The sequence below is a fragment of the Balaenoptera borealis genome (assembly GCF_965194805.1).
Source record: "Balaenoptera borealis genome assembly, chromosome: 11".
NCBI classification, from domain to species: domain Eukaryota; kingdom Metazoa; phylum Chordata; class Mammalia; order Artiodactyla; family Balaenopteridae; genus Balaenoptera; species Balaenoptera borealis.
Window position 1 is genome coordinate 14,452,688 of NC_138868.1, and position 26,431 is coordinate 14,479,118.

At 52.8% G+C, this 26,431-nt stretch overlaps 2 protein-coding genes across 16 annotated transcripts in view; one reads left to right on the plus strand and one right to left on the minus strand.

The window, feature by feature from the left end:
- Window positions 1-23: 23 nt before the first annotated feature.
- On the plus strand, window positions 24-19,781 carry ARHGAP1 (Rho GTPase activating protein 1). 2 transcript variants are annotated; one of them, XM_082340242.1, is made up of 13 exons: window positions 25-176; window positions 4,062-4,243; window positions 4,466-4,561; window positions 11,241-11,328; window positions 15,381-15,512; window positions 15,889-15,975; window positions 16,176-16,274; window positions 16,651-16,758; window positions 16,838-16,914; window positions 17,089-17,166; window positions 17,563-17,691; window positions 17,875-17,978; window positions 18,123-19,781. In XM_082340242.1, exons 2-13 carry the CDS (start codon window positions 4,111-4,113, stop codon window positions 18,291-18,293), a joined length of 1,302 nt encoding a protein of 433 aa, XP_082196368.1. In that variant the 5' UTR covers window positions 25-176; window positions 4,062-4,110; the 3' UTR covers window positions 18,294-19,781. The 2 variants fall into 2 exon arrangements, with proteins under 2 accessions (XP_082196369.1, XP_082196368.1); XM_082340243.1 differs by lacking the exon at window positions 17,563-17,691 and having other exon boundaries at window positions 24-176.
- A 2,824-nt stretch (window positions 19,782-22,605) lies between these two features.
- The window catches only part of ATG13 (autophagy related 13), a 50,773-nt gene continuing 46,947 nt past the window's right edge, over window positions 22,606-26,431 (minus strand). For 8 of the 14 annotated variants that reach the window (XM_082340216.1, XM_082340217.1, XM_082340213.1 and 5 more), the window contains one exon: window positions 22,606-22,904. In XM_082340216.1, the coding sequence (XP_082196342.1) occupies window positions 22,623-22,904 (282 nt within the window). In that variant the 3' untranslated portion in view covers window positions 22,606-22,622. Of the gene's footprint in view, window positions 24,882-26,431 lie in introns of all 14 variants that reach the window. The other 6 variants (XM_082340212.1, XM_082340211.1, XM_082340210.1 and 3 more) reach the window with 2 other exon arrangements.

Consider the following 26,431-nt stretch of genomic DNA (forward strand, 5'->3'; position numbering starts at 1 on the left):
CGGGGCTCCTGGGAAGGCCATGTTTGGACCGGGCAGTGGGTCGGAAGTGGGTCGGAGGTGTGGCGGAAGTGGCTGGGAAGTGAAGCGACAGGGAGGGGGTGGTTCCCATTCGACCGCGGAGCCGGATGTTTGCCTGTCTTTGACAGGCGTGGCGGAGGGAGCGGTGCCCCACCACGGTGAGCTGCGGACCGCGGGGTCTCCCTGGGAGGTGGTGGGGGAAGGAGAGGGACTGGCCTGGTCTTCTGAAGGGTTGGGATACGGATGGGGAGGATCCGAGCGGAACCGAGGAAGGGAGTAAGGGTGGAATGGGGCCTGGGAACCTGGCCTTCCTGCTGCGGGGATTCGGCCCCCCTCGAGGGTCTGAAGTGAGAGGACTTTGCTTCCTTGCTGCCTTCTTCCTGGCCTCCTCGCTGGCTGTCATTGAGCAAGCTCGTGGGAAGGGGAAGTCTCCCTGGTCCGACCTGGGGAAGAACTAAGACCAAGAAATTTGGGGGAAGTATTCCACCTTTGCCACTTATTAGGCCACACTTTCATATCTATTTTTTAATTTGTGAAATGGGATAATTACACCCAATCTGGGTTTTGTAAACCATGAAGCTCTATGCAAATGTGATTGTAGTTAAAAGTTTTGCTGTTGTATTGTGGGATTTGAATTTTCACAATTCTGGAGGCCCAACTAGGAGGGCAATCCCCAGGCCAGAGAATACGATTTTAAGTTGTTATTTCAGTTGTCCACGAAGGAGATTAGGAGAGAAGCTTTACTTTGCCCTTTTGTAGAACTTTGAGAATCGCTTGAATGACAGTCCATTAGAGAAGTATTGAGGGATTGACCTGCACAAAGCAACCACCTTAAGGTAGACATGGATTAAAATCTTGACCTTGCTATATGACCCTAAGCAACTTGCTTACTTTTTCTGGTCCTCGGTTTCTCAAACTGTAAAATGGGTTTGGTAATACATACCTCACTGGTGCTGTTGTGAAAAGATAATTTGTATCCAGTTCATGGTGCTTGGTTCCCTTTTCCTCTTAGGATACAAACTGATTTGTTCAGTCATTCAGCAAATGACTGAGCATCAACTCTGTGCCAGATGTAATTTTGAGTAGGCAGGGTTTCTTAAACGGGAAAGAGGGCCTGTGAACCCCTTAAAATTTCATGCAAGATTTCATGCATGTGCTGATTTTTCTTAGGGAAAAAGTCCACAAATTTCTTCAGAATTTCAGAGAGCTCTAGGACTTCCCAAAGGTTAACACTTCTGCCTAAAGTGATTCTTTTTTTTTTTTTTTTTTAATAAATTTATTTATTTTATTTATTTATTTTTGGCTGCGTTGGGTCTTCGTTGCTGCGTGCAGGCTTTTCTCTAGTTGCATTGAGCGGGGGCTACTCTTCGTTGCGGTGCACGGGCTTCTCATGGCAGTGGCTGCTCTTGTTGCGGAGCACGGGCTCTAGGTGCGCAGGCTTCAGTAGTTGTGGCTCACGGGCTTAGTTGCTCCGCGGCATGTGGGATCTTCCCGGCCCAGGGCTCAAACCCGTGTCCCCTGCATCGGCAGGCGGATTCTTAACCACTGCGCCAGCAGGGAAGCCCCTAAAGTGATTCTTGAAGATTATTGTAAAGGTAGAGATTTTACCAACTGAGAAGGGAAAAACTAATCTGACAATAAGGAGTATTTTGCAGAGTGGAGCAGGACTTGTAAGTGACAGGAGTCTTAGGCAGCCAGGATGCTTCATTTCTACTACTTTATGTTAGAATTGCCCTGCACTAGCTTCCCTCACCCCCCCCCCCCCCCCACTGAATGGGAGCTGAGCTTCTGGGCTCACAGAGGGCAACAGCTGTGGGTTGGAGGGTAGTGAGGGAGGCTAGGCTGGCTGGGAGGTGGAAACAACTGTGATTAGTTGCGCTCGAAAAGGAGCTTATGGGACGGGGGAGGGGTCAGTTCTGGAAGAACTGACAAAATAGAAGAGTTACTGGAAGAGGTGGAGTTCAAGCTCGTCTCCCTTTTAGAGAGTGTCCCTCTCTGTCCCTCACACATACTTCAACTCCCAGCTGTTCTTTCTAATCCCGTTGTTCACTTCAGCACAAGTAATTTAGAATACTGGAGAATTATATTTCTGGGAGGAGCCTTCACTTCTGTAGATGAGGAAATTTAGGCCTAGATAGGAAAAGGACTTGCTCAGCATCTTTGTGACTCGGTCAGGACTATAATCCAGTTCTTCATGTATCTCATCCCATGTTTTTTTCACTGCATCAAGCACCCACTGTGTGCAGAAAGACTTCTCTGGAACTGCTGTGGGCAGGGCTGAAGGAGCTCTTGGTGCCTGGGCAGTAACCAAACAGAAGGGATGGAGAGAAGGCTCAGGCCTGGGGAGGGTTACTGTGAGCTAAATTCTGTCCTTGTTACCTGGCAAGGGGCCCCTTTGGGGGAGCCCTCACAGCTTCCTGGTTGAATATGGGGAGGAGCTTATAGCTGAATCAGGTGTGGATTTCTCAAGACTGAGGGTTGCTTGGAATGGGGAGCTGGGGTGAGGGGTACAGCAGCACTTGCTGGGAGATAAGCATTCCCAAACAATAGAGAACTTCTTTCTCTGTGTTTGTGGGAAGGGACTTGTATTTTGGTAATGAGCAGTGAATAAGGGTAGCAGATAAGGCCAGAGGAGAGGAAGAGGAAGAAAAATAAGTTGGTTTTTTTTTTTTTTTTTTCCTGGCTGTTTGGCGGCTCAGTTTTGGCTCAGGAGCTTCAAACAGCTTTTGCCACTGAATCAGTGTGGTTGCCCTGGTAACAGGGTAGTTGTTGCTAGGTTGTTGCTAAGTAAGTAAGTAGGGAGCTGCTGGTTTGCCATCCAGATGGAGTCTTTGCTGTGATGTGCGCAGGCGGTTGTCACATCGCTCAGAGGTGTTCAGGATCTGGATCTGGGCCCACAGTTCTCCTCTCTTCTCCCTACCCACGCCTGGGTCTTGTCTGTGCTCCTTATCTGCCCTGCTGATTCTGTGACCATATATGTCATTTTTTGAGGCTCCAGGAATGCACTGGACTTAGAGCAGCCTCTTTGGGGTTGGTCGAGTGGGTTGAATTGAAACTCCCTCCCTCACACATATGGTGAGCTTGTGAAGGGAGAGGGATTGGCTTCTGGTGAGGGCTGAGGGCAGAAGGTGCCTCCTCCAGGCTGCCCTCAGCCACATCCTTAAGGCCACACCCCAGACCTGGGCAAACCCAGTTTCAGAGTTGGCTCCTCTCCCTCCCCACATGCAACAGCTGTTGTTCTGTTTTCCACTTCCTGGATCTCTGGACTCTGGGTGTCATGGGCTTCCTCCTTATCCACTTGTACCCCCCAATCCTTAAGGAGGTCTGTTGATCTTTCCCACCTTGAAACTAGTGTCAGGAGCTCCCCCCAGAGTAGATTGGGCTTGGGAGCCTCCAGGAGCCTGCAGATTGTCACAGTGACTGGCAGGAAGATTCCATTTCCTGCTCCTCATTCCTGTCCTGGGGCAAACCCAGCTGGGCCCCTTGGCCATGGCCTTTTTTTTTAGGTCTTATGGTCTCCGGCCACCTCCTCTTCCCTGGGCCAGGAGTGACGGATGGAGTAGCCAGGGCCACAGCTAACCTTTTTCAGGCAGGGGTTTGGAGCAGCCCTGTGCTCCTTAGATTCTTGCAATATCTCTTCCCCATCACTGCTGGGGCCTGGGAAGCTTCTGTGCTCTACGACCCTGGAGGAGAGGGGCATGGCCCTTGAACCTCTGCAGTTGGGACTGCTCGACTGAACCAGCTGGGTGGTGGGCAGTGCAGGGCCTGGCACAGCTGTTCCTTATCCAGCTGGAGGGCCTGAAGGCAGGCACTGAGCTGTGCCATCCTATGCCCCAGCTGCCTTTTCTGGCAACATGCCAGAAAACTGTGCAGCCAGGAAAGCCAGGAGGAGCTACATGGAGCTCTTGGCAAGGATGAGAAATGTTGAGGAACAGGGACAAGGGAGCTTGGAGGAGGAAAGAGTGGGAGCAGGAGGGCTTGCTATAGAAGTTATGGGTGAAAAGAGTGTGTCACTGACCTACCAACTCCCTCCTGTCTCCCAGGGTTCTCTTCAGGTTCTGCAGCGTGAAGCTGTGGGGCAGAGGCTTGGCCATGGACCCACTCTCAGAGCTGCAGGACGACCTGACTTTGGATGACACCAGCCAGGCTCTGAACCAGCTGAAGCTAGCCTCCATTGATGAGAAGAACTGGCCCTCAGATGAAATGCCCGACTTTCCCAAGTCAGGTGGGTACGGCTGGATCTCAGCAGCCATAAGCGCCTTAGAAGGGGAGACCCCCTTCCTGTGGAAGGAAGACCCCAGGAGGACAGGATGCGGGCAAACAGACCAGCCCCAGGGTGGGGCTGGGAGCACAAGCCTTACTGGGGGGAGGGCCAAAGAGCACGAATCTCAGGGAGAAAATTGTGCCAGACCTCCAGATGATCCCCTGACTTTGCTGTGTTCCTCAGATGACTCCAAAAGCAGCTCCCCGGAACCTGTCACACACCTGAAGTGGGATGACCCTTACTACGACATTGCCCGGCACCAGATTGTGGAGGTGGCAGGTGAGTACACCCAGCCTTGCACCTTTTCCCTCACAGTCTGCATCCCTGGCTTAAGGAAGCCAGGCCCTCCTGCCTTAGGGGAAGGGGCTGCAGGGGAGGGGCCGGTCTGACCCCTGACCCTGGGGCTCTTGAGGCTCCATGGATCATTCATTAAAAATACAGACTTGATTGTGAGGGCCACTTGGTCTGTTCACCTGCAACCACATCCTGACCTGTGACCTCATCATCTCCACTGGCGGATGGCGTGTGGGAGGCACTGTGAAAGCCCTGGGTTTGATTTCCAGCTCTGCAGTCTGAGCTCATTTCTTCCTCACAGGGTTGCTGAGAGGATGTCAATGGTGAATGTATATTAGGGCCTAGCCCACAGCCAGAACGTAGTTGGCCCTCAATTAGTGTTCATTCATCTCCCTTCTCTTTGCCCTCAGGTCAGCTTTTCTTCCCCATCAGTTATTGGGGAGCAGGGAGGTGCCAGTCCCTCCAGGGAAACCCTACCTTCAAGGAAGTCTGGAATGGCAGAGCCTCCTTCCAGAAGTTAGGAGCCACATGACTCCTGGAGCATCAGGTTCCCCGCAGATGTGCTACCCTGCTAAGAATGAGTGCGGAGCCCCCCTTGGGTCTTGGCCTCAGTGAGCTCCCGCCCTCCTGTTCATAATGCAGGACCCAGAAGCCTCCAGGAGCAAGGGAGGTAGCAGAGATGTTGATGACCTGATTTCTGCCTGTAGGGTCCTAGTGTTAGAAGAGGAAATTGGAATTGTAGGATCTTTTGTCTTTTCTTCAGCTGTAAGCAAGGATGGCAGCACGGCCCTGCCCTGAGGCATTGGGGTGGGCAAGGGGAGCCAGGTAGCTTGTGGCCCCTGGAGCCCTGAGTGGTGCTGGCTGAGGGGGCCCTGGAGGCATCCGGCCATAGGGAAGCAGCAGGGAGCTCCGTCTCTCCTGAATGCTGGGCTCAGGGAGGGATGGGGCAGTTGAGAGGGTTGTTCCTAACGTCAAGGTGTTTCCTTGGCATCTGTGTTCCTGATGCCTGCCCTGGTCTGGATTGGAGGACTTGGCTATGGCCTCTATCACCCCTACAGAAGCAAGGCTGAGAGTTCTTTTTTGGCCTGATACTGCCCTGAGTACAGGAGAGTCACCTGAAGGCTCAGAACTTTCCTCACTCCTAGAGATGGACCTGACTGGGGCATGGGGATGTCTGATATGAAGGAGTCTCTCTGCTGACATCCTCCTGGCTATGTGGCCAAGTCACAAGGCAGAGCAGGGGAGACTGCCCCCATCCCCACCAGGTGACCCCTGCAAGCAGAGCTGCAACATGTTTCTGTTTCTCCAGGGTGCGATGAGCCTGAGGGGGCCCAGCCAGGTAGGTGTGTTCCTGGCTTTCTGTGCTTGGCCTCTCTGGGCTGTGGATCAAGAATGGCTCTTGGTGGAGGCCAGGTGGAGCCAGCTTAATTGCAGCCCCACTCTGGGGAGCTGGGAGCTGGGAGCTGGTGGTACTTGGGAGCTGGAAATAGCAGGGGATTTATGGGAGGTTTGACAGGGTGGGGACTGTGTGGGGAGCCCACACATCCAGAGCCCAAAGGGAAAGGAGCTCCAGGGGAGGGGGGCCTTGTCCATGGGGGTCGTGGGGCTGGCTGTAAGCAATGGCCTGGCCTGAGTGCTGGCTCAGGGCTCCTCTGGTGGGGTGTCCCCCATGTGTATGCCTCTCTGACTGCTGAGAAGAGTTTGGATTGGCACTGCCAGAGCAAGAGTTGTTTGATGAGGCTATGGTGACTTCCTGGGAGGCCAGTTTCCTGGCCTTGGAAACCAGAGAAAGAGCCCATGTTGGAAGGGAGGATGGGTTATGTCCCCAACTCCTCTGTAGCCTCTGTTCTCCTTGCTGGCAGTAGCTGTCATGCTCCACGGTCAAACCTGACTGGTCCACGTGGGTTCTTTCCAGTGGTGTGCTGGTAAAGGTTTAATAGTTGGCCCTCCAGAAAGAAAAAAAAGAAAAGGCTATTATTTGTATTATTTGTAACATGTGTAATTTCTAACTACAAATAGCAGATTTCTAGCCACCAACGATGATGTCAGCTGGCTTGCAGTATTCCTGACAATTTCACATTTTTACCAATGTGCCCCAGACCCCCACCTCCCATCTCCTTGGTTGGCCTGCTCTCAGGTCGCGGGAGTGCGCTGGTCTGGCGGGTCCCAGAACGCCTGCTAGAGGAGCTGCTCTGTTGCTGATTAATACCCAGGTTCCCCTGGGAAGTTCCTGATCCGTATCTGGGGAATGCAGAGGTTTCATTCTCCGGCGGCTGGTCTTTTCCTGGTGCTTACCACAAACGCTGTGCCTCCTTTTTGAGCCCTCTCCCTCAGCACTCTGGAGCCACCAGTGCTGCCAGCTCCTTCTTTCCCTTCAGTTTCCAGGGTAAATCTGTTTGAATCTTCTGAGATCAGGAGGGGACTCCCAGGCCTTTTTACACATGCTTCTTGTAGGAGCCGTTACCCTGCCTGCTGGCAAATGCCCGAGCCACTCAAGGACTTGGGCAATGGGACTCCACTCCAGGGAGGAGAGGACGGGCTAAGCCCTGGGGTTGCCCATGTCTCGTTCTTTGCTGGTCTGGGAGTCTTGCCATCCAGTCCCTCTTTGAGCCCCCTCCTTTGTCCCCCATCCCCATCCTGACTTTACTTGGCATGCATTTATAAAACACCTACTTTGGGAACAAGTCCAGTAGTCAGCACTGAGGATTTAAAAAAAAAAAAAATTTATTTATGCCTGCGTCAGGTCTTAGTTGAAGCACGCGGGATCTTTCATTGCGGCGCATGGGCTTCTCTCTAGTTGTGGCGCATGGGCTCCAGAGCACGTGGGCTGTGTAGTTTGTGGCATGCAGGCTCTCTAGTTGAGGTGCGCGAGCTCAGTAGTTGTGGCGTGTGGGCTCAGTTGCCCAGCAGCATGTGGGATCTTAGTTCCCCGACCAGGGATCGAACCCGCACCCCCTGCATTGGAAGGCGGATTCTTAACCACTGGACCACCAGGGAGGTCCCCAGCATTGAGGATTCATTGAGGAGAAATGCACATTCCCTCCTTCAAGGAGTGTACAGTCCAGGGAAGCGGTTCTTGAAACTGGTCAGGAGTCCTCCTTGAAAATAGGAAAGGTGTGGACCTCTTCCCCAGAAAACACGTGCATGTGCTTGTAATATTTTTTATATTACATCATGACATTGGTGGATGCCCATTGATGGAAACCTGGTTGAGAACCCAATTTCCCATTTACAAGTTGCTGGGGCAGCTGAGCGGTGGAACTACAGGCCTCTGGCCTCTCACCTCAGTTGCCTGCTTAACCAGTTACCAGCTCTGTAAATACCAGAGCCCTGTGAGCTCAGACTTTCTGCTCTGCCTAAGTCCTCAAATCTGCCGGCCAATGAGAGCTGCCTTACTGTTGGAGGGCAGTGATGAAGAGAATCTTTTAGAATCCTCCATGCTCCTCCCAGCATTTTCTGCTATACCCTGGGCGTTTCCTCTGCTTAGAGGGGAGTAGACAGATGATGTCCCCCCGCCCCACAGGCTCATAATAGAAGGCCCAGGGGTTTCTGAAGCTCCAGATTGTCCACGAGGGTGGGCTGGCCAGTCTAACCCTTCATCCCTGCCCACTGCCAGTCTGCTCTTTCTTCTGTCAAAGCCTACGGGAAGTGAATCAGAGCAGGCCACAGAGCCACCCCCAACTGGCCTGGAAGGAACCCAGCACCTCAGGATCTGGTCCAGGGTGTGGAGGGGAACAGGTGACACCTGGTCTTTCAAAATAGACCTGCTGCTGGACGGAGCTGTACCGTCTCCTCCTCAGACATGCCTGCAGAGGGTTCTCTGCTTGTTAAGTCTGGAGAAATTCTGCCCCAGGCTTTGGGAAGCTGTCCAAAGCAGTCTCACACCCCAGATAACATTGTGAGCAAACTCAGAAATAGAACCGTGCATACCGTGTAATGCCGACCTGTGACAGGCTGCCAGCGTTTATTGAATACCTGCCACGTTGCTGGGCTCTGGACCATCTGGACATTTAAAGATGGACAAGACAGTCCCTGTCTTTGAGCTGCTCACAGCCACTAGAGGAGACAGACACATAAATAGTTATACAGGAGAGTCAAAGTGTTATGACGGAGACAGGTGATGGTTCATGCTGGGAGCTATGAAAAGGGACAGCTAACCTGCCTGCGGGGAGGAGGAGGGGAGACAGGCTTCTGGGAGATTGTGCCTGGGATGAGTCTTAAGGATTCAAAGGAGTTAGCTTAGAGGAGGGGAGCAGAATTGCCTAGAGGAAGTCTGTCTGGCATGAGAGACAGAGGCTAAAGCCACCTGCTGCGGACTGGGCCAAAGGTGTGCATGGTGTGAGCCTGCAGAGGAGATTGGCGGGGCCAAGCCTCAAAGTCCTGTGAGCCTTTCTAAGGGGCTTTTATACAGCTTGGGGTGGTGTTCAGGAAGAAAGGAGGAGTCAAGGCAGGAGAGTCAGGGGCAGGTAGATGTTTCTAATTCTCCAAGGCTAGAAGCTGGGGCAGTTTAGAAAGGAGAATGGAGCCTCTCTCTGGGCTTGGTGGGCCAGGCCTCAGACGCTGACCCAGGAAATTCTTGGAGGGTCCTGGCTAGGGCCAGCAGAGGCTAGGCAGTGTTCTGGGTGGAGATGGGATCATTGGAGGGGTTGATCCAGAGGCTGGACACAGTGGGAGACTGCTGGGAGTGAGGCAATAGCTCAGGCCAGAGCACCAGGCTGGGCCACCAGCAGGGACTGGGGCCACGCTGCCCACATTCCAGAAGCCTTCCTCAGCCCCTCCACTGAGTCTTGCCCCAGCCCTTGAGAAAAGGGTCAGAGCCTTGGCAACCACTTTGGAAAAGCACTGAGTCCTGGGTTAAGTCACTGACCAAGAAGGATCATCAAGATCACGGTTTATTTAACATGGAGAAGACACTCAGCAAGTTGTTGGGGAATCCCTGAATCCTCAGAGGCAGAAGGAGGACAGACTGTGTGGGCTGTGTAAGTGGTCTTTTTATATGCCTCTGAAGTAGTGGGGATTAGGCAAGAATGACTCTGGAGAGGTGTGAGGGTAAAGATAAAGGGAAGGGCCCTGGGACATGGGGGAGTGGGGACCAGGCCTTGTCCCCATCGAGCTGTGCTTGGAGTCCCTGGTCCACACTGACCCTAAAAGAGCATCTCACCTTGGGAGGCTGTGGCATATGTCTCAGGAGCTCCCCAGCTTCATGACAAAGCCAGATGGTCAGACCATGAAATAGTGACTAGTTTTGGACAGACATCCCTCAGTGATTACACTCAAATGAGCACCTTCCCAAAGTGTTACAAACTCCTCTCTACTCCATGTTTTTTAGAATATCCTTAATGAGAAAGGAATGATTTTTAGAAATGTCCAGAGGTCAATCAACTGTGGCAAATAATTCTGGCAGTAAAATCAGAAAGTGTTGTTAGTAGTCAAGAACAAGACATGACTATTAAGTAATCACACTGATTTCTTCATTGGCCTCAGGCTTTCTGAGAAGGTAGCTTCAAGAAGTTTTTCAAATACAGGCTGCTCAGAGGAGATGCTTCTGGAATAGGTGTGGAGTTTTAAGATGATGTACGGCAAGATAACAGTTGCTTTGGTGGGTGTGACTTTTTTTGTTTTCTTAGTTATGGTGAAATTTACATAACATAAAATTAACCATTTTAGGGGCTTCCCTGGTGGCGCAGTGGTTAAGAATCCGCCTGCCAATGCAGGGGACATGGGTTCGAGCCCTGGCCCAGGAAGATCCCACATGCCGCGGAGCAACTAAGCCCGTGCGCCACAACTACTGAGCCTGTGCTCTAGAGCTCGCATGCCACAACTACTGAGCCCGCGTGCCACAACTACTGAAGCCCACACGCCTAGAGCCCATGCTCCGCAACAAGAGAAGCCACCACAATGAGAAGCCCGCACACTGCAACGAAGAGTAGCCCCCACTCACCGCAACTAGAGAAAGCCTGTGCACAGCAACAAAGACCCAACGCAGCCAAAAAAAAAAAAAAAAAAAAAAACCATTTTAAAGTGTATACTTTGGTGGTATTTAGTACATTCACAATGTTGAACAACCACCACCTCTATCTAGTTCCATCATTTCATCCATTTCATCCATTGTTTCACCCATACCAACCCCCATAACCATAAGCATCAATCCCTATTCTCCCTTCCTCCCAGCACCTATAACCACTAATTTGCTTTCTGTTGTTACAGATTTACCTATATAGCTCATATAAATGGAACCAAACAATATGTAGCCTGTTACATCCAGCTTCTTTCACTTAGCATCATGTTTTCAAGGTTCATTCACAATGTAGCGTGTTATCAGTACTCCATTCCTTTTTATAGCCAATAGTCCATTGCATGGATACACCACATTTTCTTCATCTACCCATCCATTGATGGACATTTGGGTTGTTTCCACAGGCATGACTTTTTAAGAAGTCATGTTATTTTTTTGTGCCCCAGCTCTGTAGCCCTGAGACCACCTGTCCCTCTTTCTTCAGTGACACACCCTTGAGTGCAGGCACCTGCCCAGAGGTCTGTCCGCATGGGCCACTCTGGCCCCAACGCTAAATGGTACAGTCTCCAGGCCTGGCCTTTCAGATCCTCACCTGACTTCTCTTGGCTTATTGTTCACCCACTGTGCTCCATCTTTCTCCACACCTAGGAGATGACAAGTATGGGCGGAAGATCATTGTGTTTAGTGCCTGCCGAATGCCCCCGAGCCACCAGCTGGACCATAGCAAGCTCCTGGGGTGAGTACCCATGGGGAGGTGATGGAACCCGTGCTCAGATCCTCACTACGGCCTGGAGCCATTTTCTTTACTGTCCCTTCCTGCCCCAGGGGTACCAAGCCTCCCTCAAGGCCTCCCCTCTTCTAGTGAGGGAGCCATTTTATATTGGGAGCACTGGGCTAGGAGTCAGATCTGGTTTCTAGTGCTGGAAACCATCTGTGTGACCTTGGAAAGTGTGTTCATCTCTTTAAGCCTCTTTTTCTTCACTCTTCTTAGGGAATAATAATACAGCCCTTGTTCCTCATAGGCGTGAGATACTGCATTTGAAAATGCTTTGAAAAGTAAAATACCGTCCAAATGTGAGGACTGATTATGATAACGATATGGTGCGCTTCTGAGGCAGTTGCAGTTGTTCATCATTTACATGAATAATTAGTGTTATTTTGTGCCAAGTCTGGTGCCAACAACTTCTGTACCTATCCAGGTTCTAATAGCTAAATACAGGTAATAGCTCTGGTTGGTCTAGAAATCTCCTGATGCAAGTCCGAAGGCTGATTGAAAGCAGGAGTTTGACAGACTGTGTTCTGATAAGTGTTCATCGTTGAGCCACCACTAGGCCAGTGCTGGGCCCACAGCAGGTGCGGGATCCCTGGAGGCAGAGCCATAACTGACCTCCTCCTGAGGCTCCTCAGTGTGTGTACAGTTTCCATCTTGCACTGCTTTCCTGACACTTTAAAGCACTCCCTGCAATTGCAAATGTCTGCCCCGCCCTTCCCGGCTCTTTGGGATCCTGAATGGTTGTGTGTGTGGAGGGGCTGGTGTGGGGTTGGGGACAGTCCGGGGCTACGGCAACAGAAGGGGAGGGCCCGACTGCAGAGCCTCTGCAGGCCTGTGAGCCAGGGCCAGGCCCGAGTCCCCCCAGCTTTGTGTGAGTGCTTTCTCTCTGGTCTCCTGAGCCCTCCTCCCACTGCTCCTCAGCCGGGCAGGCAGGCAGAGCCTTGTCCAGGCCCATCACGTGGCCCAGCCAGGAACAGGCCAAGGAGCCCAGCCTGAGGGTGGCTGAGTCACATGTCCTCCTTTCTGGTTTTATTGTCACAGCATCTGGCAAGGCAGGTGATAGACTCCTGGCCACATTATGGGCTGAGTGGGAGGAAGTCAGAGGAGGTGGATGGGAAAGCACCCAGCTTTCAGGAGAGAGCTTGCTGAGCGAGGCTGTTCCCACTCTGGGGCTTCGTCTGCCTTTGGGAAGCCCTCTGTCACCCGTCCTGTCCATCCTCCACTCCCTCCCAGCGGGATCTCCCCGCCACCACCTGGCCTGTCCATCCTCCACTCCCTCCCAGCGGGATCTCCCCGCCACCACCTGGCCGGGCAGGGAGGCGCTTTCATCATGCATCAGTCCTGTCATCTTGTTTTCAGTCAGATTATCTCAGACTTGGCTTTTCCCAGCTGTCCAGCCAGATCTGGGGGGTTGAAACAGAAAGTGCCTGAAGCTTGGATGCAGAAGACCAGTTAAACTTCAACTCTGCCTCTTACTAGTTGTGTGCTTGGGGTCAGGTCTCTCCTGAGCCGTGTGAAATGTCATTGTATTCATTTGTAAAGTATCACAGATTTCAAGAATGTAGAAAAATGTCGATAGCTATTAAGAAAAAATACAGACAGCAATTAACAAAGTCTCCCATAAACCCACCACCCAGAGAGAAAACCACTGTTAACATTTTAGTGTATTCACTTCCCATTTTTTTTCTATAACATATGCAGAACTCTATAGTCAGTTTTGTATCTTACATAATGTTTTTATCTTCTGAGCATTAAACATTCTTCAAGGATATCCTTTCAAAAAATTTTATTGACGTATGTGTATCCAGAAAAGTGAACACATTATGTATACTACTTGATGAATTTTCAAAAACGAAATACACCCACGTCATCCACACCTACAAACTTCCCTTTGCTCTTCCAGGCAGTACCCCAAAGGGTAACCACTGTTCTCACATCCAACTTCACAGATTGGTTCTGTCTGCAGAAACATCCTGTGAGGTATTCTATTTATACCTCTCCTATGATTTATTTAACCAATATTCTTTGCTGCTCATTTTTTTCCCCCCATTATAAAACAGGCTATAATGAACAGCCTTTTACAAAAACATTTCTGTTCATCTCTGATTAGTTCCTTGGGATAAATTCCTGGACATATTTTTATCAGGTCAGAGTATGAACATTTTATAGCTTCTGATAAACATCACTTTATTGACCTCCAAAAGGTCATAACATTCATCAAAGGATGAGTGTATTTTCACTACTACTTTTGCTATTTTATTTATTTATTTTTATTTTTATTTTTTGCGTGGCATGCGGGATCTTAGTTCCCCAACCAGGGATCGAACCCATGCCCCCTGCAGTGGAAGCGCAGAGTCTTAACTGCTGGACTGCCAGGGAAGTCCCTAACTTTTGCTATCTTATAGTTGCAAAATGCCATCTTTTTATGTGACAGCTCTTTTCAAACTGCAAAGTGCTCAATGTGTGTAAGGGGTAAATTACTGTGTAGTGATAATGATGGGAATCAAGATAATAAATCCAGCATAAGACACCTCACATGTCCGCCAGTGCTGGCACCCATGGACCAATGTTTAGGTTAGCCTCTCTGGGATAGGTCAGGTTGTGTCTGGGCACTTAGTCACATCCTTGGGCACTTCCCAAGGCTCCTTCCCGGGCTTCCCTGGTGGCTCAGTGGTTAAGAATCCGCCTGTCAGTGCAGGGGACGCGGGTTCGAGCCCTGGTCCAGGAAGATCCCACATGCCGCGGAGCAACTAAGCCCGTGCGCCGCAACTACTGACCTGCACTCTAGAGCCCGCGAGCCACAACTACTGAAGCCCGCACGCCTAGAGCCCCTGCTCCGCAACAAGAGAAGCCACCGCAATGAGAAGCCCGCGCACTGCAGCGAAGAGTAGCCCCCGCTCACTGCAACTAGAGAAAGCCAGTGCGCAGCAACAAAGACCCAACGCAGCCAAAAATAAATTAACTAATTAAATAAATTAAAACAAAAGCCGTCAGATTTCTAATTAATAACTGTAAGCTTTCCAAATCATTTAAAAAAAAAAAAAAAAGGCTCCTTCCCTTCTTTCCCTCCTCCCCTCCTTTCCCTCCTCCCCTTGGAAGCCCTTAGCATTCCTGCACGCCCAGCCTCCCAGCCTGGAGTGGTGTTCCTGCTGGGGCCTGGGAGCTGTTGGCCAGCCAGAAAGAGGGTTTTCCACTGGGCTCCTCTCCCTTTCTGGAATTCATGTTCATTCAATTCATACTTCTCCACCTCAGGTAAGCCCAACACCGGTATGTGTGTTTGTGTTGGGTGGTAGGTATTGTGTTGTGAGCATAGGGAACTTGAGGTGTGGGTCTTTGGTCCACAGAACATCCAGTGACTGGAGCAGGGGAGGGGACCCTCTGACCATCCTGATCCCCTTTCGTGGGCACAGTGTTCTACAGACAGCGCTGGGCGTGTAAAAGGCAGAGCTGTCCCATGATCAACAAGGCAAAACTTGGAGTTAGTTCACCTCCAGTCCCCACCACCACAAGCTGTGTGACCTCAGAGAAGTGCTTGACCTCTCTGAGCCTCACTGCCCTCGCTCATAAGAAGGGGATAGTATTGGCCTCCATTATAATGAGGAAGGCATGAGATATTGCATACAAAGTGCTTGGTAGACACTAAGAGCTTAATACTGGTAAATGGTGACTGTCATCCTTACTGTTGACTCGGGGCAATCCTGTGAGTGAAGTGTTATTCCCATTTTTACTGCAGGTATGTGAGACGGCTCCAGTTAGAGTCCTGGTCTCCTGACTCCTAGTCAGTGCTCAAACCTGAGAGCTGCTGTTGTTCTTATTATTCCTCCACCCAGCCCAGCCACTACCTCGTTCCTCCTCCACCCCAACAGGGTGACTGATTATGCAGCCAGAACAGACAGGGCAGGAGAGGGGCTGGCGGAGGCAGGAGGAGGGGATTCCTGGGGCACTGGTTCTGTCTTTGTCTTAATGGGGCCCCACTTGCATACAGGGCAGGCCTGAGTGGGGCTCGTCCCTTACAGGTACCTGAAGCACACCCTGGACCAGTATGTGGAGAGCGACTACACGCTGCTCTACCTGCACCACGGCCTGACCAGCGACAACAAGCCCTCCCTCAGCTGGCTCCGGGACGCCTACCGGGAGTTTGACCGCAAGTGGGTTAGGGCCTAGGAGGAGCTCCAGGGCCCGGGGGCCAGCAGCTCTGCCGGGTTCTGGGCTGCCCTCTGCTTGGGCAGGAACGTATTCCATGCCGGGGGAGGCGGGTTGCCCCCACCTGGGTAAACTAAACACAAAGAGTCTCAAGTTGGAATGGCCTGGGCTTAAATACCAGTTTCTCTACTTACTCGCTCTGTGACCTTTCATCTTACTTAACCTCTCTGAGCCCGTTTCCTAATCTGTAAAATAGGGCAACAATGGCACTTACCTCGCCGGCTTACTATGAGTCATCAAATCAGTAACTGTACATTAAGAGCTTAGCTCTGTGCCTCTCCTACCACGCCCACTCCTGAGTTCCCCGTTCTGCCTCTGCAGGTACAAGAAGAATATCAAGGCTCTGTACATCGTGCACCCCACCATGTTCATCAAGACCCTGCTCATCCTCTTCAAGCCCATCATTAGGTGAGTGGGCCCAGGGCGGGGCACCCGTCTCTTGGGCTTCCCCTTGAACTGTGAAGCAGATACCTGAGGAAGCCAAGCATCCTGGGGACCGACCACTTTGGGGCTAGGCCTCTGTCTGATCTGGGTGGGCTGCTGAGGAGAAAGTGGAGGCCTGCTGAAGCAGGCCTACCCTGGACCCATACCCTTTCTTCCATCGGCAGCTTCAAGTTTGGGCAGAAGATCTTCTATGTGAATTACCTGAGTGAGCTGAGCGAGCATGTGAAGCTGGAGCAACTGGGGATCCCTCGCCAAGTGCTCAAGTGAGACCGGGGTGCGGGCTGTGTGTGCCCACTGGGCACATTGTCCACATATATCATGTTTGTGGGGGTAGGATGTGCCGGCCAAGGGGAGAAGCAGCCTTGAGAGCACCAGGATACACAGGGGAAGGAAGCAGATGTGATGAGTAAGGGGCAGCACATGGGGTCAGAGAGAGCAAGTCCAGATCCCGTATCTGTCAGTGAAAAGCTCTGTAACCGAATCTCTTTAAAGTCTTCACTTCTGTGTAAAGCTGGGTTGGTGGGAGGAGTGAATGAGGTAATCCATGTAAGATAGCACAGTAAGTGCCTGACAAACAAGAGTTGCCATAGTGACTGCAGAGCCAGGTAGGGGCCCTGACCCTCCCCGCTGCTTCCCCAGGTATGATGACTTCCTCAAATCCACCCAGAAGAGCCCTGCGACAGCCCCCAAGCCCATGCCACCACGGCCCCCTCTGCCCAACCAGCAGTTCGGGGTCTCGTTGCAGCAGTGAGTATGCGAAAGGTGGGCGGGGCTGGCACCTGGGGACCAGGAGGGCTGCAGACCCATCACTGCGTTGTGCCCACAGCCTCCGGGAGAAGAACCCAGAGCAGGAGCCCATTCCGCTCGTGCTGCGGGAGACCGTTGCCTACCTGCAGGCCCACGGTGAGTGCCGGGGAACCCTCTCCCCTCGGGAAGCTGCTGGGCAGGGCTGGGCAAGGTCCCACGTGCACCAGCACCCACACTGACCCTGACCGGGACCCCAAGGCACAGACTGGGTGGGGGAGTCCGCACGTTGCCCCAGAGCTCTGAGACTCACCAGGCCCCACTGTTTCCCAGCTCTCACCACTGAGGGGATTTTCCGGAGGTCGGCCAACACCCAAGTTGTTCGGGAGGTGCAACAGAAGTACAACATGGGTGAGTGGCCCCAGGGATGTGTCGAAGCCCAGAGGGCCAGTACAGATCGTGCGCGCGCACGCGTGTGTATGTGCGTGCGTGTGTGAGGTTTCTGGGGCATTTGGTATAATTACATGGGTCTCACTCCTGCCTGGTTGTCCCAGGCCTACTTTCTCGTAGGTCAGGCTTCTGGAGCCTGGGTTCAGGGTCATTCGGAGGCGAGGAGTAACTGTGGTGTGTGCTCGGGGGCCCCACTCCCCAGATGGCCTGACCCTGTGCCCCCTGTCTCAGTGGGAGGAGGAGGCTTGTGGCCAAGGGTGAAGTCAGGCTGTGGGTCCTGCTTGGCCTCCGGATTGGCTGCTGGTCTCCAGGCTCGGCCCAGCTCCTCCCCACCCTTCCTCCCCTCCCCACCCCCAGGGCTGCCTGTGGACTTCCACCAGTACAATGAGTTGCACCTGCCAGCGGTCATTCTCAAGACCTTCCTCCGGGAGCTTCCTGAGCCCCTGCTCACCTTTGACCTCTACTCCCACGTTGTGGGCTTCCTCAGTGAGTGCCCCTTTTCCCCCTCTCCAGCTTCTGCAGGTTGGGGTTGCGGCTGGACTCAGAGCAGGCGGGCTTGGCCTGTCCTTCAAGGAAAGTCTGGTTGGGTCTTCCCCCTAGCCTCATGACAGGGCTTCCCGAACCAGTCCGGCCATGGGCCCCTGTGACCTCGGCCCCCATTCCTCATAGACATTGACGAGAGCCAGAGAGTGGAGGCGACACTGCAGGCCTTCCAGATGCTGCCCGAGGAGAACTACCTGGTGCTGCGCTTCCTCACTGCCTTCCTGGTGCAGGTGAGACCTCGGCCTGGGCCTCTACCGCTTACCTGGAGGAGAGAGGGAGGAGGAGTTGCCCTGGCTGCTGCTCCTGGGTGTGGTTGCCAGGCGTGGGAGGCGGCGTCTGTGGCTTCCTGCTGCAGCCCCCTTTTCCTTCCACAGATTTCTGCCCTCTGTGACCAGAACAAGATGACCAACACTAACCTGGCTGTTGTCTTCGGCCCTAACCTGCTGTGGGCCAAAGATGCTGCCATCACCCTCAAGGCCATTAATCCCATCAATACCTTCACTAAGTTCCTCCTGGATCATCAAGGGGAGTTGTTTCAGCCCTGACTCCAAGGGGCTCTGAGTCCAGCCCCTGCCCCACCCGCCCCTTTCTCTGATAGCCCCGGTTTGGACTCTTTCTCTTGGCTTCAGCCTTACGGGAGCCCAGGGCTCCTGCCCAGAAAGGGGCTGTGAGCCCCCTGGAGACAGAAGCTGGAGCCGGCCAACTGGACAGCTCCTCCTCCCCTTCTGTCCAGCCCACCTCACCAGCCCTGGAGGCCTCGCTGTAACCACAAGACGTTTTTCTTCGCCTTATACTTCTCACTGCCTCTTTGGATCCCTGGCTCCTGCCGGGGTCTGCAGAGCTGGCCTTGGCTCTTCAGGCAGGAGGACTGGCCCCAGCAACCGCTTGCTTACTTGCTTTCTCCTGCCTCTTCCCCTGGCAACTGGAGATGCCAAAATCACTGCCGGCTGGGCTGGTAGCTGGGGCTGGTCCTCCCCTTCCCGACTGCTGGGGAATGAAAGGCTGAGCTGGCCTGGGCTGGCCCTGCTGAGACTCCTCCCTGTCTGGGTGAAGGCCTGTTCCTGTCCTCCCCTCTGATGGCTCAGCCTCTGGTACTTCCACAGTTAACGAATGACAGCCTGGAGTCCTGTGTCTGCCTTCTCTTCCACACATCCTGGGTCAGCCTTTCCCAAGTGGTACTGCCCCCAGGGTGTCTTAGCCCCCTGGTTCTGCCAGGACTGGCAGCTTGGATGACAGGGCTGAGTCCCAGCATCCGTTCAAAATAGACACCCCACTCTCACCCCTGAGAGCCCCCCAGTGTCTGGTCAGACCACTGACAAGCAGTCCCCGCCCACTCCACCCCCCATGCCTTGCCTCCCCTCCCTTCCTACTTGGACAGATCCTTAGCCACATCTGTTGTGGAGTCACACTGGTCCCTGCTCTGGCCAGGGGTGACTCAGTGCCTCAGGATCTGGGGTGGCTCCTTCCTCCAGTTTTGGACTCCTGGAGGGGCTGGGTAGAGACTTTGCTAATTAGATTGGCCCCTGCCAGGTAAGTTCTAGCAACCTCCCCCTGGACCCTGATGATGATGGATATCCCTCTTTCCAGCTGTCCCTTCCTGGTGAACCACCTTCCTGCAGCCTTGGCCAGAGCCTGTACTGTGGCGGTCCTCACTGACCAGTCCTGCCCCATCTGTGAGCTGGGTGTGGCCTGGGCCTGACCTCACTGGGCTCTTTTCCCAGGACACTAGCATGTCAGGAGTCCCAAGGCCTGGTGTGGCTGCTGTCAGTCCCTGTGTCTCCAGGCCAGGCCCAGGCTTCTGCTTTCTGCCTTCCTTCCTTTGTATCAGGTGTTGCTCAGAGCCCCATTTACTGGGCAGCCTCGTGGATCTATTTGGTCTCTCCCCTGTCCACCCCCCAACTGGTCTTTACCTGGGGGTGGGGGGACTTGTACTGTGAATCAAGCGTTCACATTCACAATGACTTCCTTGGCACCAATCATGTATTTCACCTTTGCACTTTTTATATTTCAATAAAAATGGAGATGGAAAACTGCCCACCTGGCTGATAAGGAAGTGGGCATGGAGGCTCATAACTGGGGGGGAGGTGTGGTATGGTTGCGGAAGAAGAGCAGATAGGGCTTCAGGAAGTCCCCTCCCCAGTCAGTCTGACCCCTTCCTCATCCTGCTCACTTGTGAGCCGGTATGAAGCCAGCTTTCTGACCATATTCCAGGCTTAGAAGTGTGCAGTCACCTTCCTTTTTGTACCTGTAGCATTCCAACTGGCCACCAAGTGCTATATCCTATAACCAGGACCTCTCTCCCCAAAACAGAGCAGACTGTGGTGGACCACAGCACAGCTTTAGAGTGAGACCAGGGTTTGAATCCTAGTTCCATCACTCACAACCAGCTCTAACTGGTAATTGTCACGTAACTGGTCCCATGTCCAAGACTGCTGCTTCATTTCTCTGAAGATCAGACACACAGTCGTCCCTATGTGTGGGGGACTGGTTCCAGCCACCTGACCCCGTGACACCAAAATCCAAGGATGCTCAAGTCCCTTCTATCAAGTGGTGTAGTATTTGCAGTATAACCTACACACATCCTCTCTTTACATCATTTCTCGATTACTTCTTATAATACCTAATACAATGTAAATGCCATGTAAATAGTTGCCAGCATGCAGCAAATTCAAGTTTTGCTTTTTGGAGCTTCCTGGAATTTTTTTTTTTCCAAATATTTTTCTATCCAAGGTTGCGGGAACTCTTCGGGTGTGGAACCCACAGATGCGAGGGCTGACCGTAACATATACACTACATAACAGAATGGGTGCCCAGTGGGAACCAGAATGATGATGGGCATTTCACAGAGGAATGAAGTGATAGTCCCAACTTTGTATAGCAGCCAGGGTTGGAACCCTCATCTCCCAGCCATTCAGGTCCTCCCCACCCGCCCCTCAGCCTGAGAGCCTTGGCTGTTTCCACCTGCCACCTAGTCACGTGGAGGCTATGAAAGATCCAGCTTTCCTCTTTCGAGCAGTTTTACTTTGCTTTGAAGGTTAAGATGGTAAAATTTATGTTACATGTATTTTACTACAATTGAAAAACTAAAATGGTTTGTCACAGGGAGGGCAGGCCAGAATTCCACTTGGCACACTGGTCAAGTTCCAGCTGTCTGCTGCTTGCCTGCTGACTGCAATCAGGAGGCTATGATGGCCTCAGTCAGGCCTGTTCTTTTTTTCTCCTCATTGCTTGTTTGGGCTAGGGAAGCCGAGCCAAAGCTGCAGGATCAAGACAATGGTTATAAACACGGGCACTGAGCTCCAGGAAGCCAGTCCGCCTGCACAACTGTGACCTTCGTCCAGGTAGCTCACACAGAAGGCACTGGCGGCCTGTCTCCCTGGCTCTGCTCAGCTCTAAGCTGGGTGACTATTTAGAACAGAAGGGCAGTGACCCAAGGAAATGACAAGACAGGGGAGCAGGAGACGGAGAGCTGTTTACTTGGGTTGGGCTCCTGGCAGGGCCTCTGCTGAGTGACTCAAAAGCCAGTTTACCCCTGCCTTGGCAACAGTGGGTCTCTGGGGGCAGAGTGTAGTGAGTGACATGGCTTAAAGGGGTAGGACACCATCAGACGAGGGGCAATTGAACACTTTGCTTTTGGGGGACCCCTAACTGAAGGTGAGGACTCCAGGGACAGTCTTTCCACCACTTCTGACCCAGGAGTTGGATGCATGGTCAGGTATCATGGTCAGCGTCACACGCAGTTCACTAACAAGCAAGGGCTCCCAGGGCCCAAAGCGGCAGCAGCGGGCAGGCCCATTCTTTTCGGCCCCAGGTTTGAGTTCAATTTAGAACTTTCTAACTAGTCCTTTTCTGCCCTGGGGCCTGGCTTCTGGCCTGAAGGGCGTGGGAGGCAACCAAGACAGCACTTGCCTGGGTTTGTCAGTCTCCAGCCTCTAGAACCACCTCTTCCTCTGGGACACCAGCTCTACCTTCCACTGCCTCCCGCCACTGCAGGCAAAATTGGAGGAAGGAGCTGGCTTTGCCAGGGCTGACACCTGCCATGGAAGCCCCCAGGGGCCCAGGCAGGAATAATCCCCACAGGGCTCTTCTTCTTTTCCTGGCTCCTCAGAGACCAGCCCAGTGCCCTGGCTCCAGCTGTCTGTCAGATTGGGGCAGCTAAACAAACATGCATGGGACCTGGACTTCTGCTTACTTCACTCAGTCCCTTCCCTTCTGTCTGGTTTGCTCGGCCACAATCCCTCACACCAGATCAGCAAATATCCCAGCAGTCTGGGGAGTCCCCCGCCCCCTGCTTGGCCTCTGCTGGAAACATGGCAGGGACCTGTCAGTTGTCTTTCCCTCTGAGCCAAAGGCTGTTGCCCAGGGTGAGTGGTGAGCTGTGCTGGGTAGGAAGGAGAGAGAGCTGAAGATAACGGTCTACCCATTCTGAGGGTTTTACTATGGGCGTACCTCACATGCACGTCTACTTCATACACGTTACCTCACTGAATACTCTCACACAAGCCTTGAAATGCAAACATTACAGCCAAAGAAAATGAGGCTCTAAGAGGTTTCCTGGGACTTCCCTGGTGGTCTAGTGGTTAAGACTCCATGCTCCCAATGCAGGGGGCCTGGGTTTGATCCCTGGTCAGTGAACTAAGATCCCACATGCTACACAGTGCAGCCAGGAAAAAAAAAAAAAAAATTCCCAACCAGCCCAAGGCCCCAGGACTCCAAACAGCCTGAATGGCTCTGAAACCTTGCTGTGCCTCACATGGCACTGCTCTTCCCTCCACGGAGCCTGTCGGTGACCCGGGGCTGCCCAGAAGTGGGAGGAAGTGGGCTAGGTTTTTCGACAGCTTGCAGGACAGGAGGCTATAAAGTACAGAAAAAGTTTATTGGAAATCTCTTGAATACATTTTAAAGTATAGCTCAATATTTCCAAATAAAGTAGGCTGGAGGAGCGGGAGGGGCTCTCCCACCTGGAGACACGACTGGTCCCAGCCCTGTCCCGGGGGTGCTGTGCGGGTCCGTCTAGGGCTCATACCTTTCATTGTACAGGGCTGAGGGACAAGGGCCGGCCTTGACAGTTGCTCTGCTCCTCCCAGGCTCAGCTCAAAGTCAGGGCTCAGCCTCCCTGGCCTCTCACTGATGGGGTCCTGAAGAAAGGCTGCTGCCTGCAGAGGCCAACAATTAGGAGTCAAAAGAGGCAAATGGCTAACAGGCCTTTCCATGTTTGGCCTTGGAAGAGGGCAGCGGCTGAGATACTGGGATGAGGTTGGGGAGTGGGGGGCAATCAGTAACTTACCGGGGCCTTCCCCCGTCTCAGTGCTGGGGCCTGGGGGGTAAGCCTGGATTGGTTTAGCAGGCCACAGGTGTGCTCTGGCCCAGTGACAGGACGGCCAGCTGGACGCCACTACTGGAAACACTTTTTTAGGCAGGAGAATGTGTGCACAGGGGCAGGGCTCAGCCCAACTGAGGCAGCATCAGAGCTGACCCCAGCCCTCAGAGATCAGCCTGGTAGGTGAAAACAATGCCACGTGCACTTGCTAACAAGCAATTGAGGGCCACCTGCTCTGCTGCAGAACAGCTGCTGCCAATGAATACCCCAGGTGGGCCAGAGGAGTGGGGTTGGGCCTATCAGTTAGGCGGGGAGGAACAGATGGTCAGTGGGTGAGGCTGGGCCCTTGACTTAACTCAAGTAACTATACCTGAATGCCCAGCTTTGGTTTCTCAACAAGGAACCGATCCAACTAATAAACCCCAGGGCAGTGTACAGACCCTGGGGTTAAAGAAAGGTGGTGGTTAGGCCTAGGTGGAAGAAGGAAAAGGCCCGTAACCCAGCCCTGAGAACCAGGAACAAATGCCCTGGGAGGAGGGGCCTGTCTGGCCTTCCCCGGGGCCACGGTGCCCCTCGGGCACTACATGTACCACAGCTCTGGGGAGTCATCACATTTCACACCCAAGACTTCCTGGGCTGCCAGAACAGAGTCAGTCTCTCTGGAGAAGCTGGGAGATTCAAAGTTCTCACCAGGAGTATGTACATGTCCAAGGCAGAGCGTGATGTCAGTTCAAATGCAGCAATTCTGGGAGGTTCTGCTGCCCTCAGCCAGCCCTATTCTTGGATCCCACCTTATACACATGGGAACGGAAATCCTCAGGGCAGCAACCTGAATCCGAGGAACCGCTACAGGAGGAGGCGCTGCCCCAGGAGGAGGCGCTGCCCCAGGAAGAGGCCCTCCAACCTTCCCCAAGTGAAAACGTCTAACCTCAAACATGTTTTCTCTACAAAATATCTGATTTCTCTGAAAGTAATAAATATTTACTGGGTTCTATAACCAAGGAGCAATGACAGGGGAAGGGAGAGGAAAGAGAACCTTTGCTGTGACTCCAATGACAGAATCCTAGAGAGGGAGGCTTCTGTTTCCATGGAGCTGAGCACAGGCAGCCGCCAGGGCTGCTCGGATGGGCTGGCACAGCCTTCAAGGGTGGGAATGGCTGACTCTAGGGTTCTCATCACCTTGGGCAGGAAGCCTGCCATACTGCCAAAAATACAGGCACGGGGCAGAGAGAGGGAGAGAGAGAGAGGAAGAAGATACCAGAACTAAAGGAGAAAGACCCTGAAGGAGAGCTTCCTTCCTTCCTCCTCCTAGCACTGTCTCCTTCCTCTTTCTGCCTCCACACCAGTCTCTGGGCTACCAGCTGGAATGTCGAATGGTGGATGGCAACGGCAGGCAGGCGAGGGGCCAGCTGCTGGGCAAACCTGGGGCAGGGGGCCGGCAGGAGGAGCGGGATGACAGCCTTTGTGAAGCAGCTGCTGAGGGCGGTATAAGCAGAGGGCCCTGCAGAGGGAGGTCAGAGGGTGAGTCCTCTCAAATGCTATCACTGGCCTTCATTGCTGCCGTGAGTCTCCAGGAGTGCAAGAGCAGGGACTTCCGGGTCCCCGTGGGGGAACCAGCCTCCCCTCCACCTGGCTTGAAGCGGGACAAGGGATGGGAGCAGCTGACGAGTGGGAGGCTCTCTGTCTCCTGGGACCACAAAAAGGGGATGCTGCTGGTACTCGAGGACACCAACTTTTACTGCAGGGTTTCTACAAAGGCATCAAATTCTCGGACATTCTTCTCGTGCACAGCCAGCTTCTCTGGTAGTGAGTCCTGTACCGGGAGGGGAGAGAAGAGCTGCTTATTCAGGTAGGGCCTTGAAGCCGGCTGTCACCCTGGGCTGAAGGGAGCACGGCAAAGAGTCCGGCTCAGCAGTGCTGGGTTGGAGAGCAAAGTGCCAAGCAACTGAGCAGGCACTGGCCAGTGGGCCTTTGCCCAGCAGGGGTTAGTGGAGGCTGGGGAGGTGGACAGAACAGCCTAGGGAATCCAAGCCGGCCACACACATAATGAGATGGAAAAGGACCACGGCAACAACGGGATGACACAGAGAAATTCAACGTGAAGTATCTGGCACCGATGAGACTGACATTAGAATAACACAGTAGGTTTAGAGCCCTACAAATTCAGAACGTGTACCGATGATTTCTTCACAGCCTGCGCTGCGCAGGCATCAGAATCCCCTGGGGGCACATGAACAATGCAGTCCCAGCCATACTCCCAAGAGATTCCGACCCGGCAGGTCTACAGTGAGGCCTAGGAGTCTGCATCTTTACATCAGCTGAGAAGGGGATTCGTTAGAGGGGGTGGAGAGAGAACAATGAAAACAAAAAAAACGGAACCATGAGGAGTTAAGTTTAACTGCCCTCAGGTATCAACCATTAATTAAAATTTGGTCCTCATCAGGTGGTCTGTCTCCACTGATGAATTTGCATTTGAAGAGTTCAGCCATCACAGAAGACTTCCTGACAGGCACGAGGTACTTGGTGCCACAGGGCTTACAAAGCAGCCCAGACAGGCCAGATGCCTGGGCGGGTTTGGGAGGCTGGGGCAACCAGCCAGCACTGCCTGCAGCCTCACGTTGAGCCCTTGGACTCCGGTTCCTTCCAAGCAGACTTCAAATGAGAGGCCAGGGAGTCAATGGTTAAAAGCCTAAAATCAGAAGCCAGACTCTTAGGGGTCAAAGCTTGTTTTGCCAGCTCAGTGTAACCACCAGCAAGTTATTTGTTCCCAGTGTCGTTTTTCTCATCTGCAAACTGGGATAATAAGAAAACCTACCTCTTAGGGTCGTTGAAGATTCATGTAAAGCACTTAAAAAATGCTTGGCACCTAGAAAGCGTCAATAAATGTTAATAATAATGGCATTATTGCTGTATTATTATTACTGAGCATGCTTTTCTGATTAAAGCAAATCAAGGGCAGCTAAACCTAGATTCCTGTTCCTAGAGCCATTCCTCTGATTTCGACACAGAAGGTGATATTCCCACCTCAGACAGAGGGACCCTGACATCTTGTGGCATGGGGCACCCTGAGTTTGCGGCTGTGCAGGGCACTCCTCTGTCCTTCAGAGACAGGAAATAGGAAACACCCTAAGCGGAGATGTGGTCATTACAAGTCAGTATCAGGCGATCTGGCTGAACACGAGAACCAGGGAACGAGCTCTCCGAGGAAAGGGCAAGAACACCAGTACTGGGGACCTTCTGTTTCTTTTGCCCTGTACCATTGTCATCCGCCTGGCAAGCTTAACAGCTGATGGCAAGAGCTGTTGGAGCAGCCTGGCTTAGTGGCATCAGCAAGTAGAAGACATCAGGCACCAAACAACAGGA

Bases quoted from the DNA above. Each gene is read 5' to 3' on its own strand.
- ARHGAP1 (XM_082340242.1), top strand. From the start codon at position 4,111: ATGGACCCACTCTCAGAGCTGCAGGACGACCTGACTTTGGATGACACC. The intron at 15,513-15,888 runs GTGGGTTAGGGC...CTGCCTCTGCAG, and splicing joins TACCGGGAGTTTGACCGCAA to GTACAAGAAGAATATCAAGG. The intron at 16,915-17,088 runs GTGAGTGCCGGG...ACTGTTTCCCAG, and splicing joins TGCCTACCTGCAGGCCCACG to CTCTCACCACTGAGGGGATT.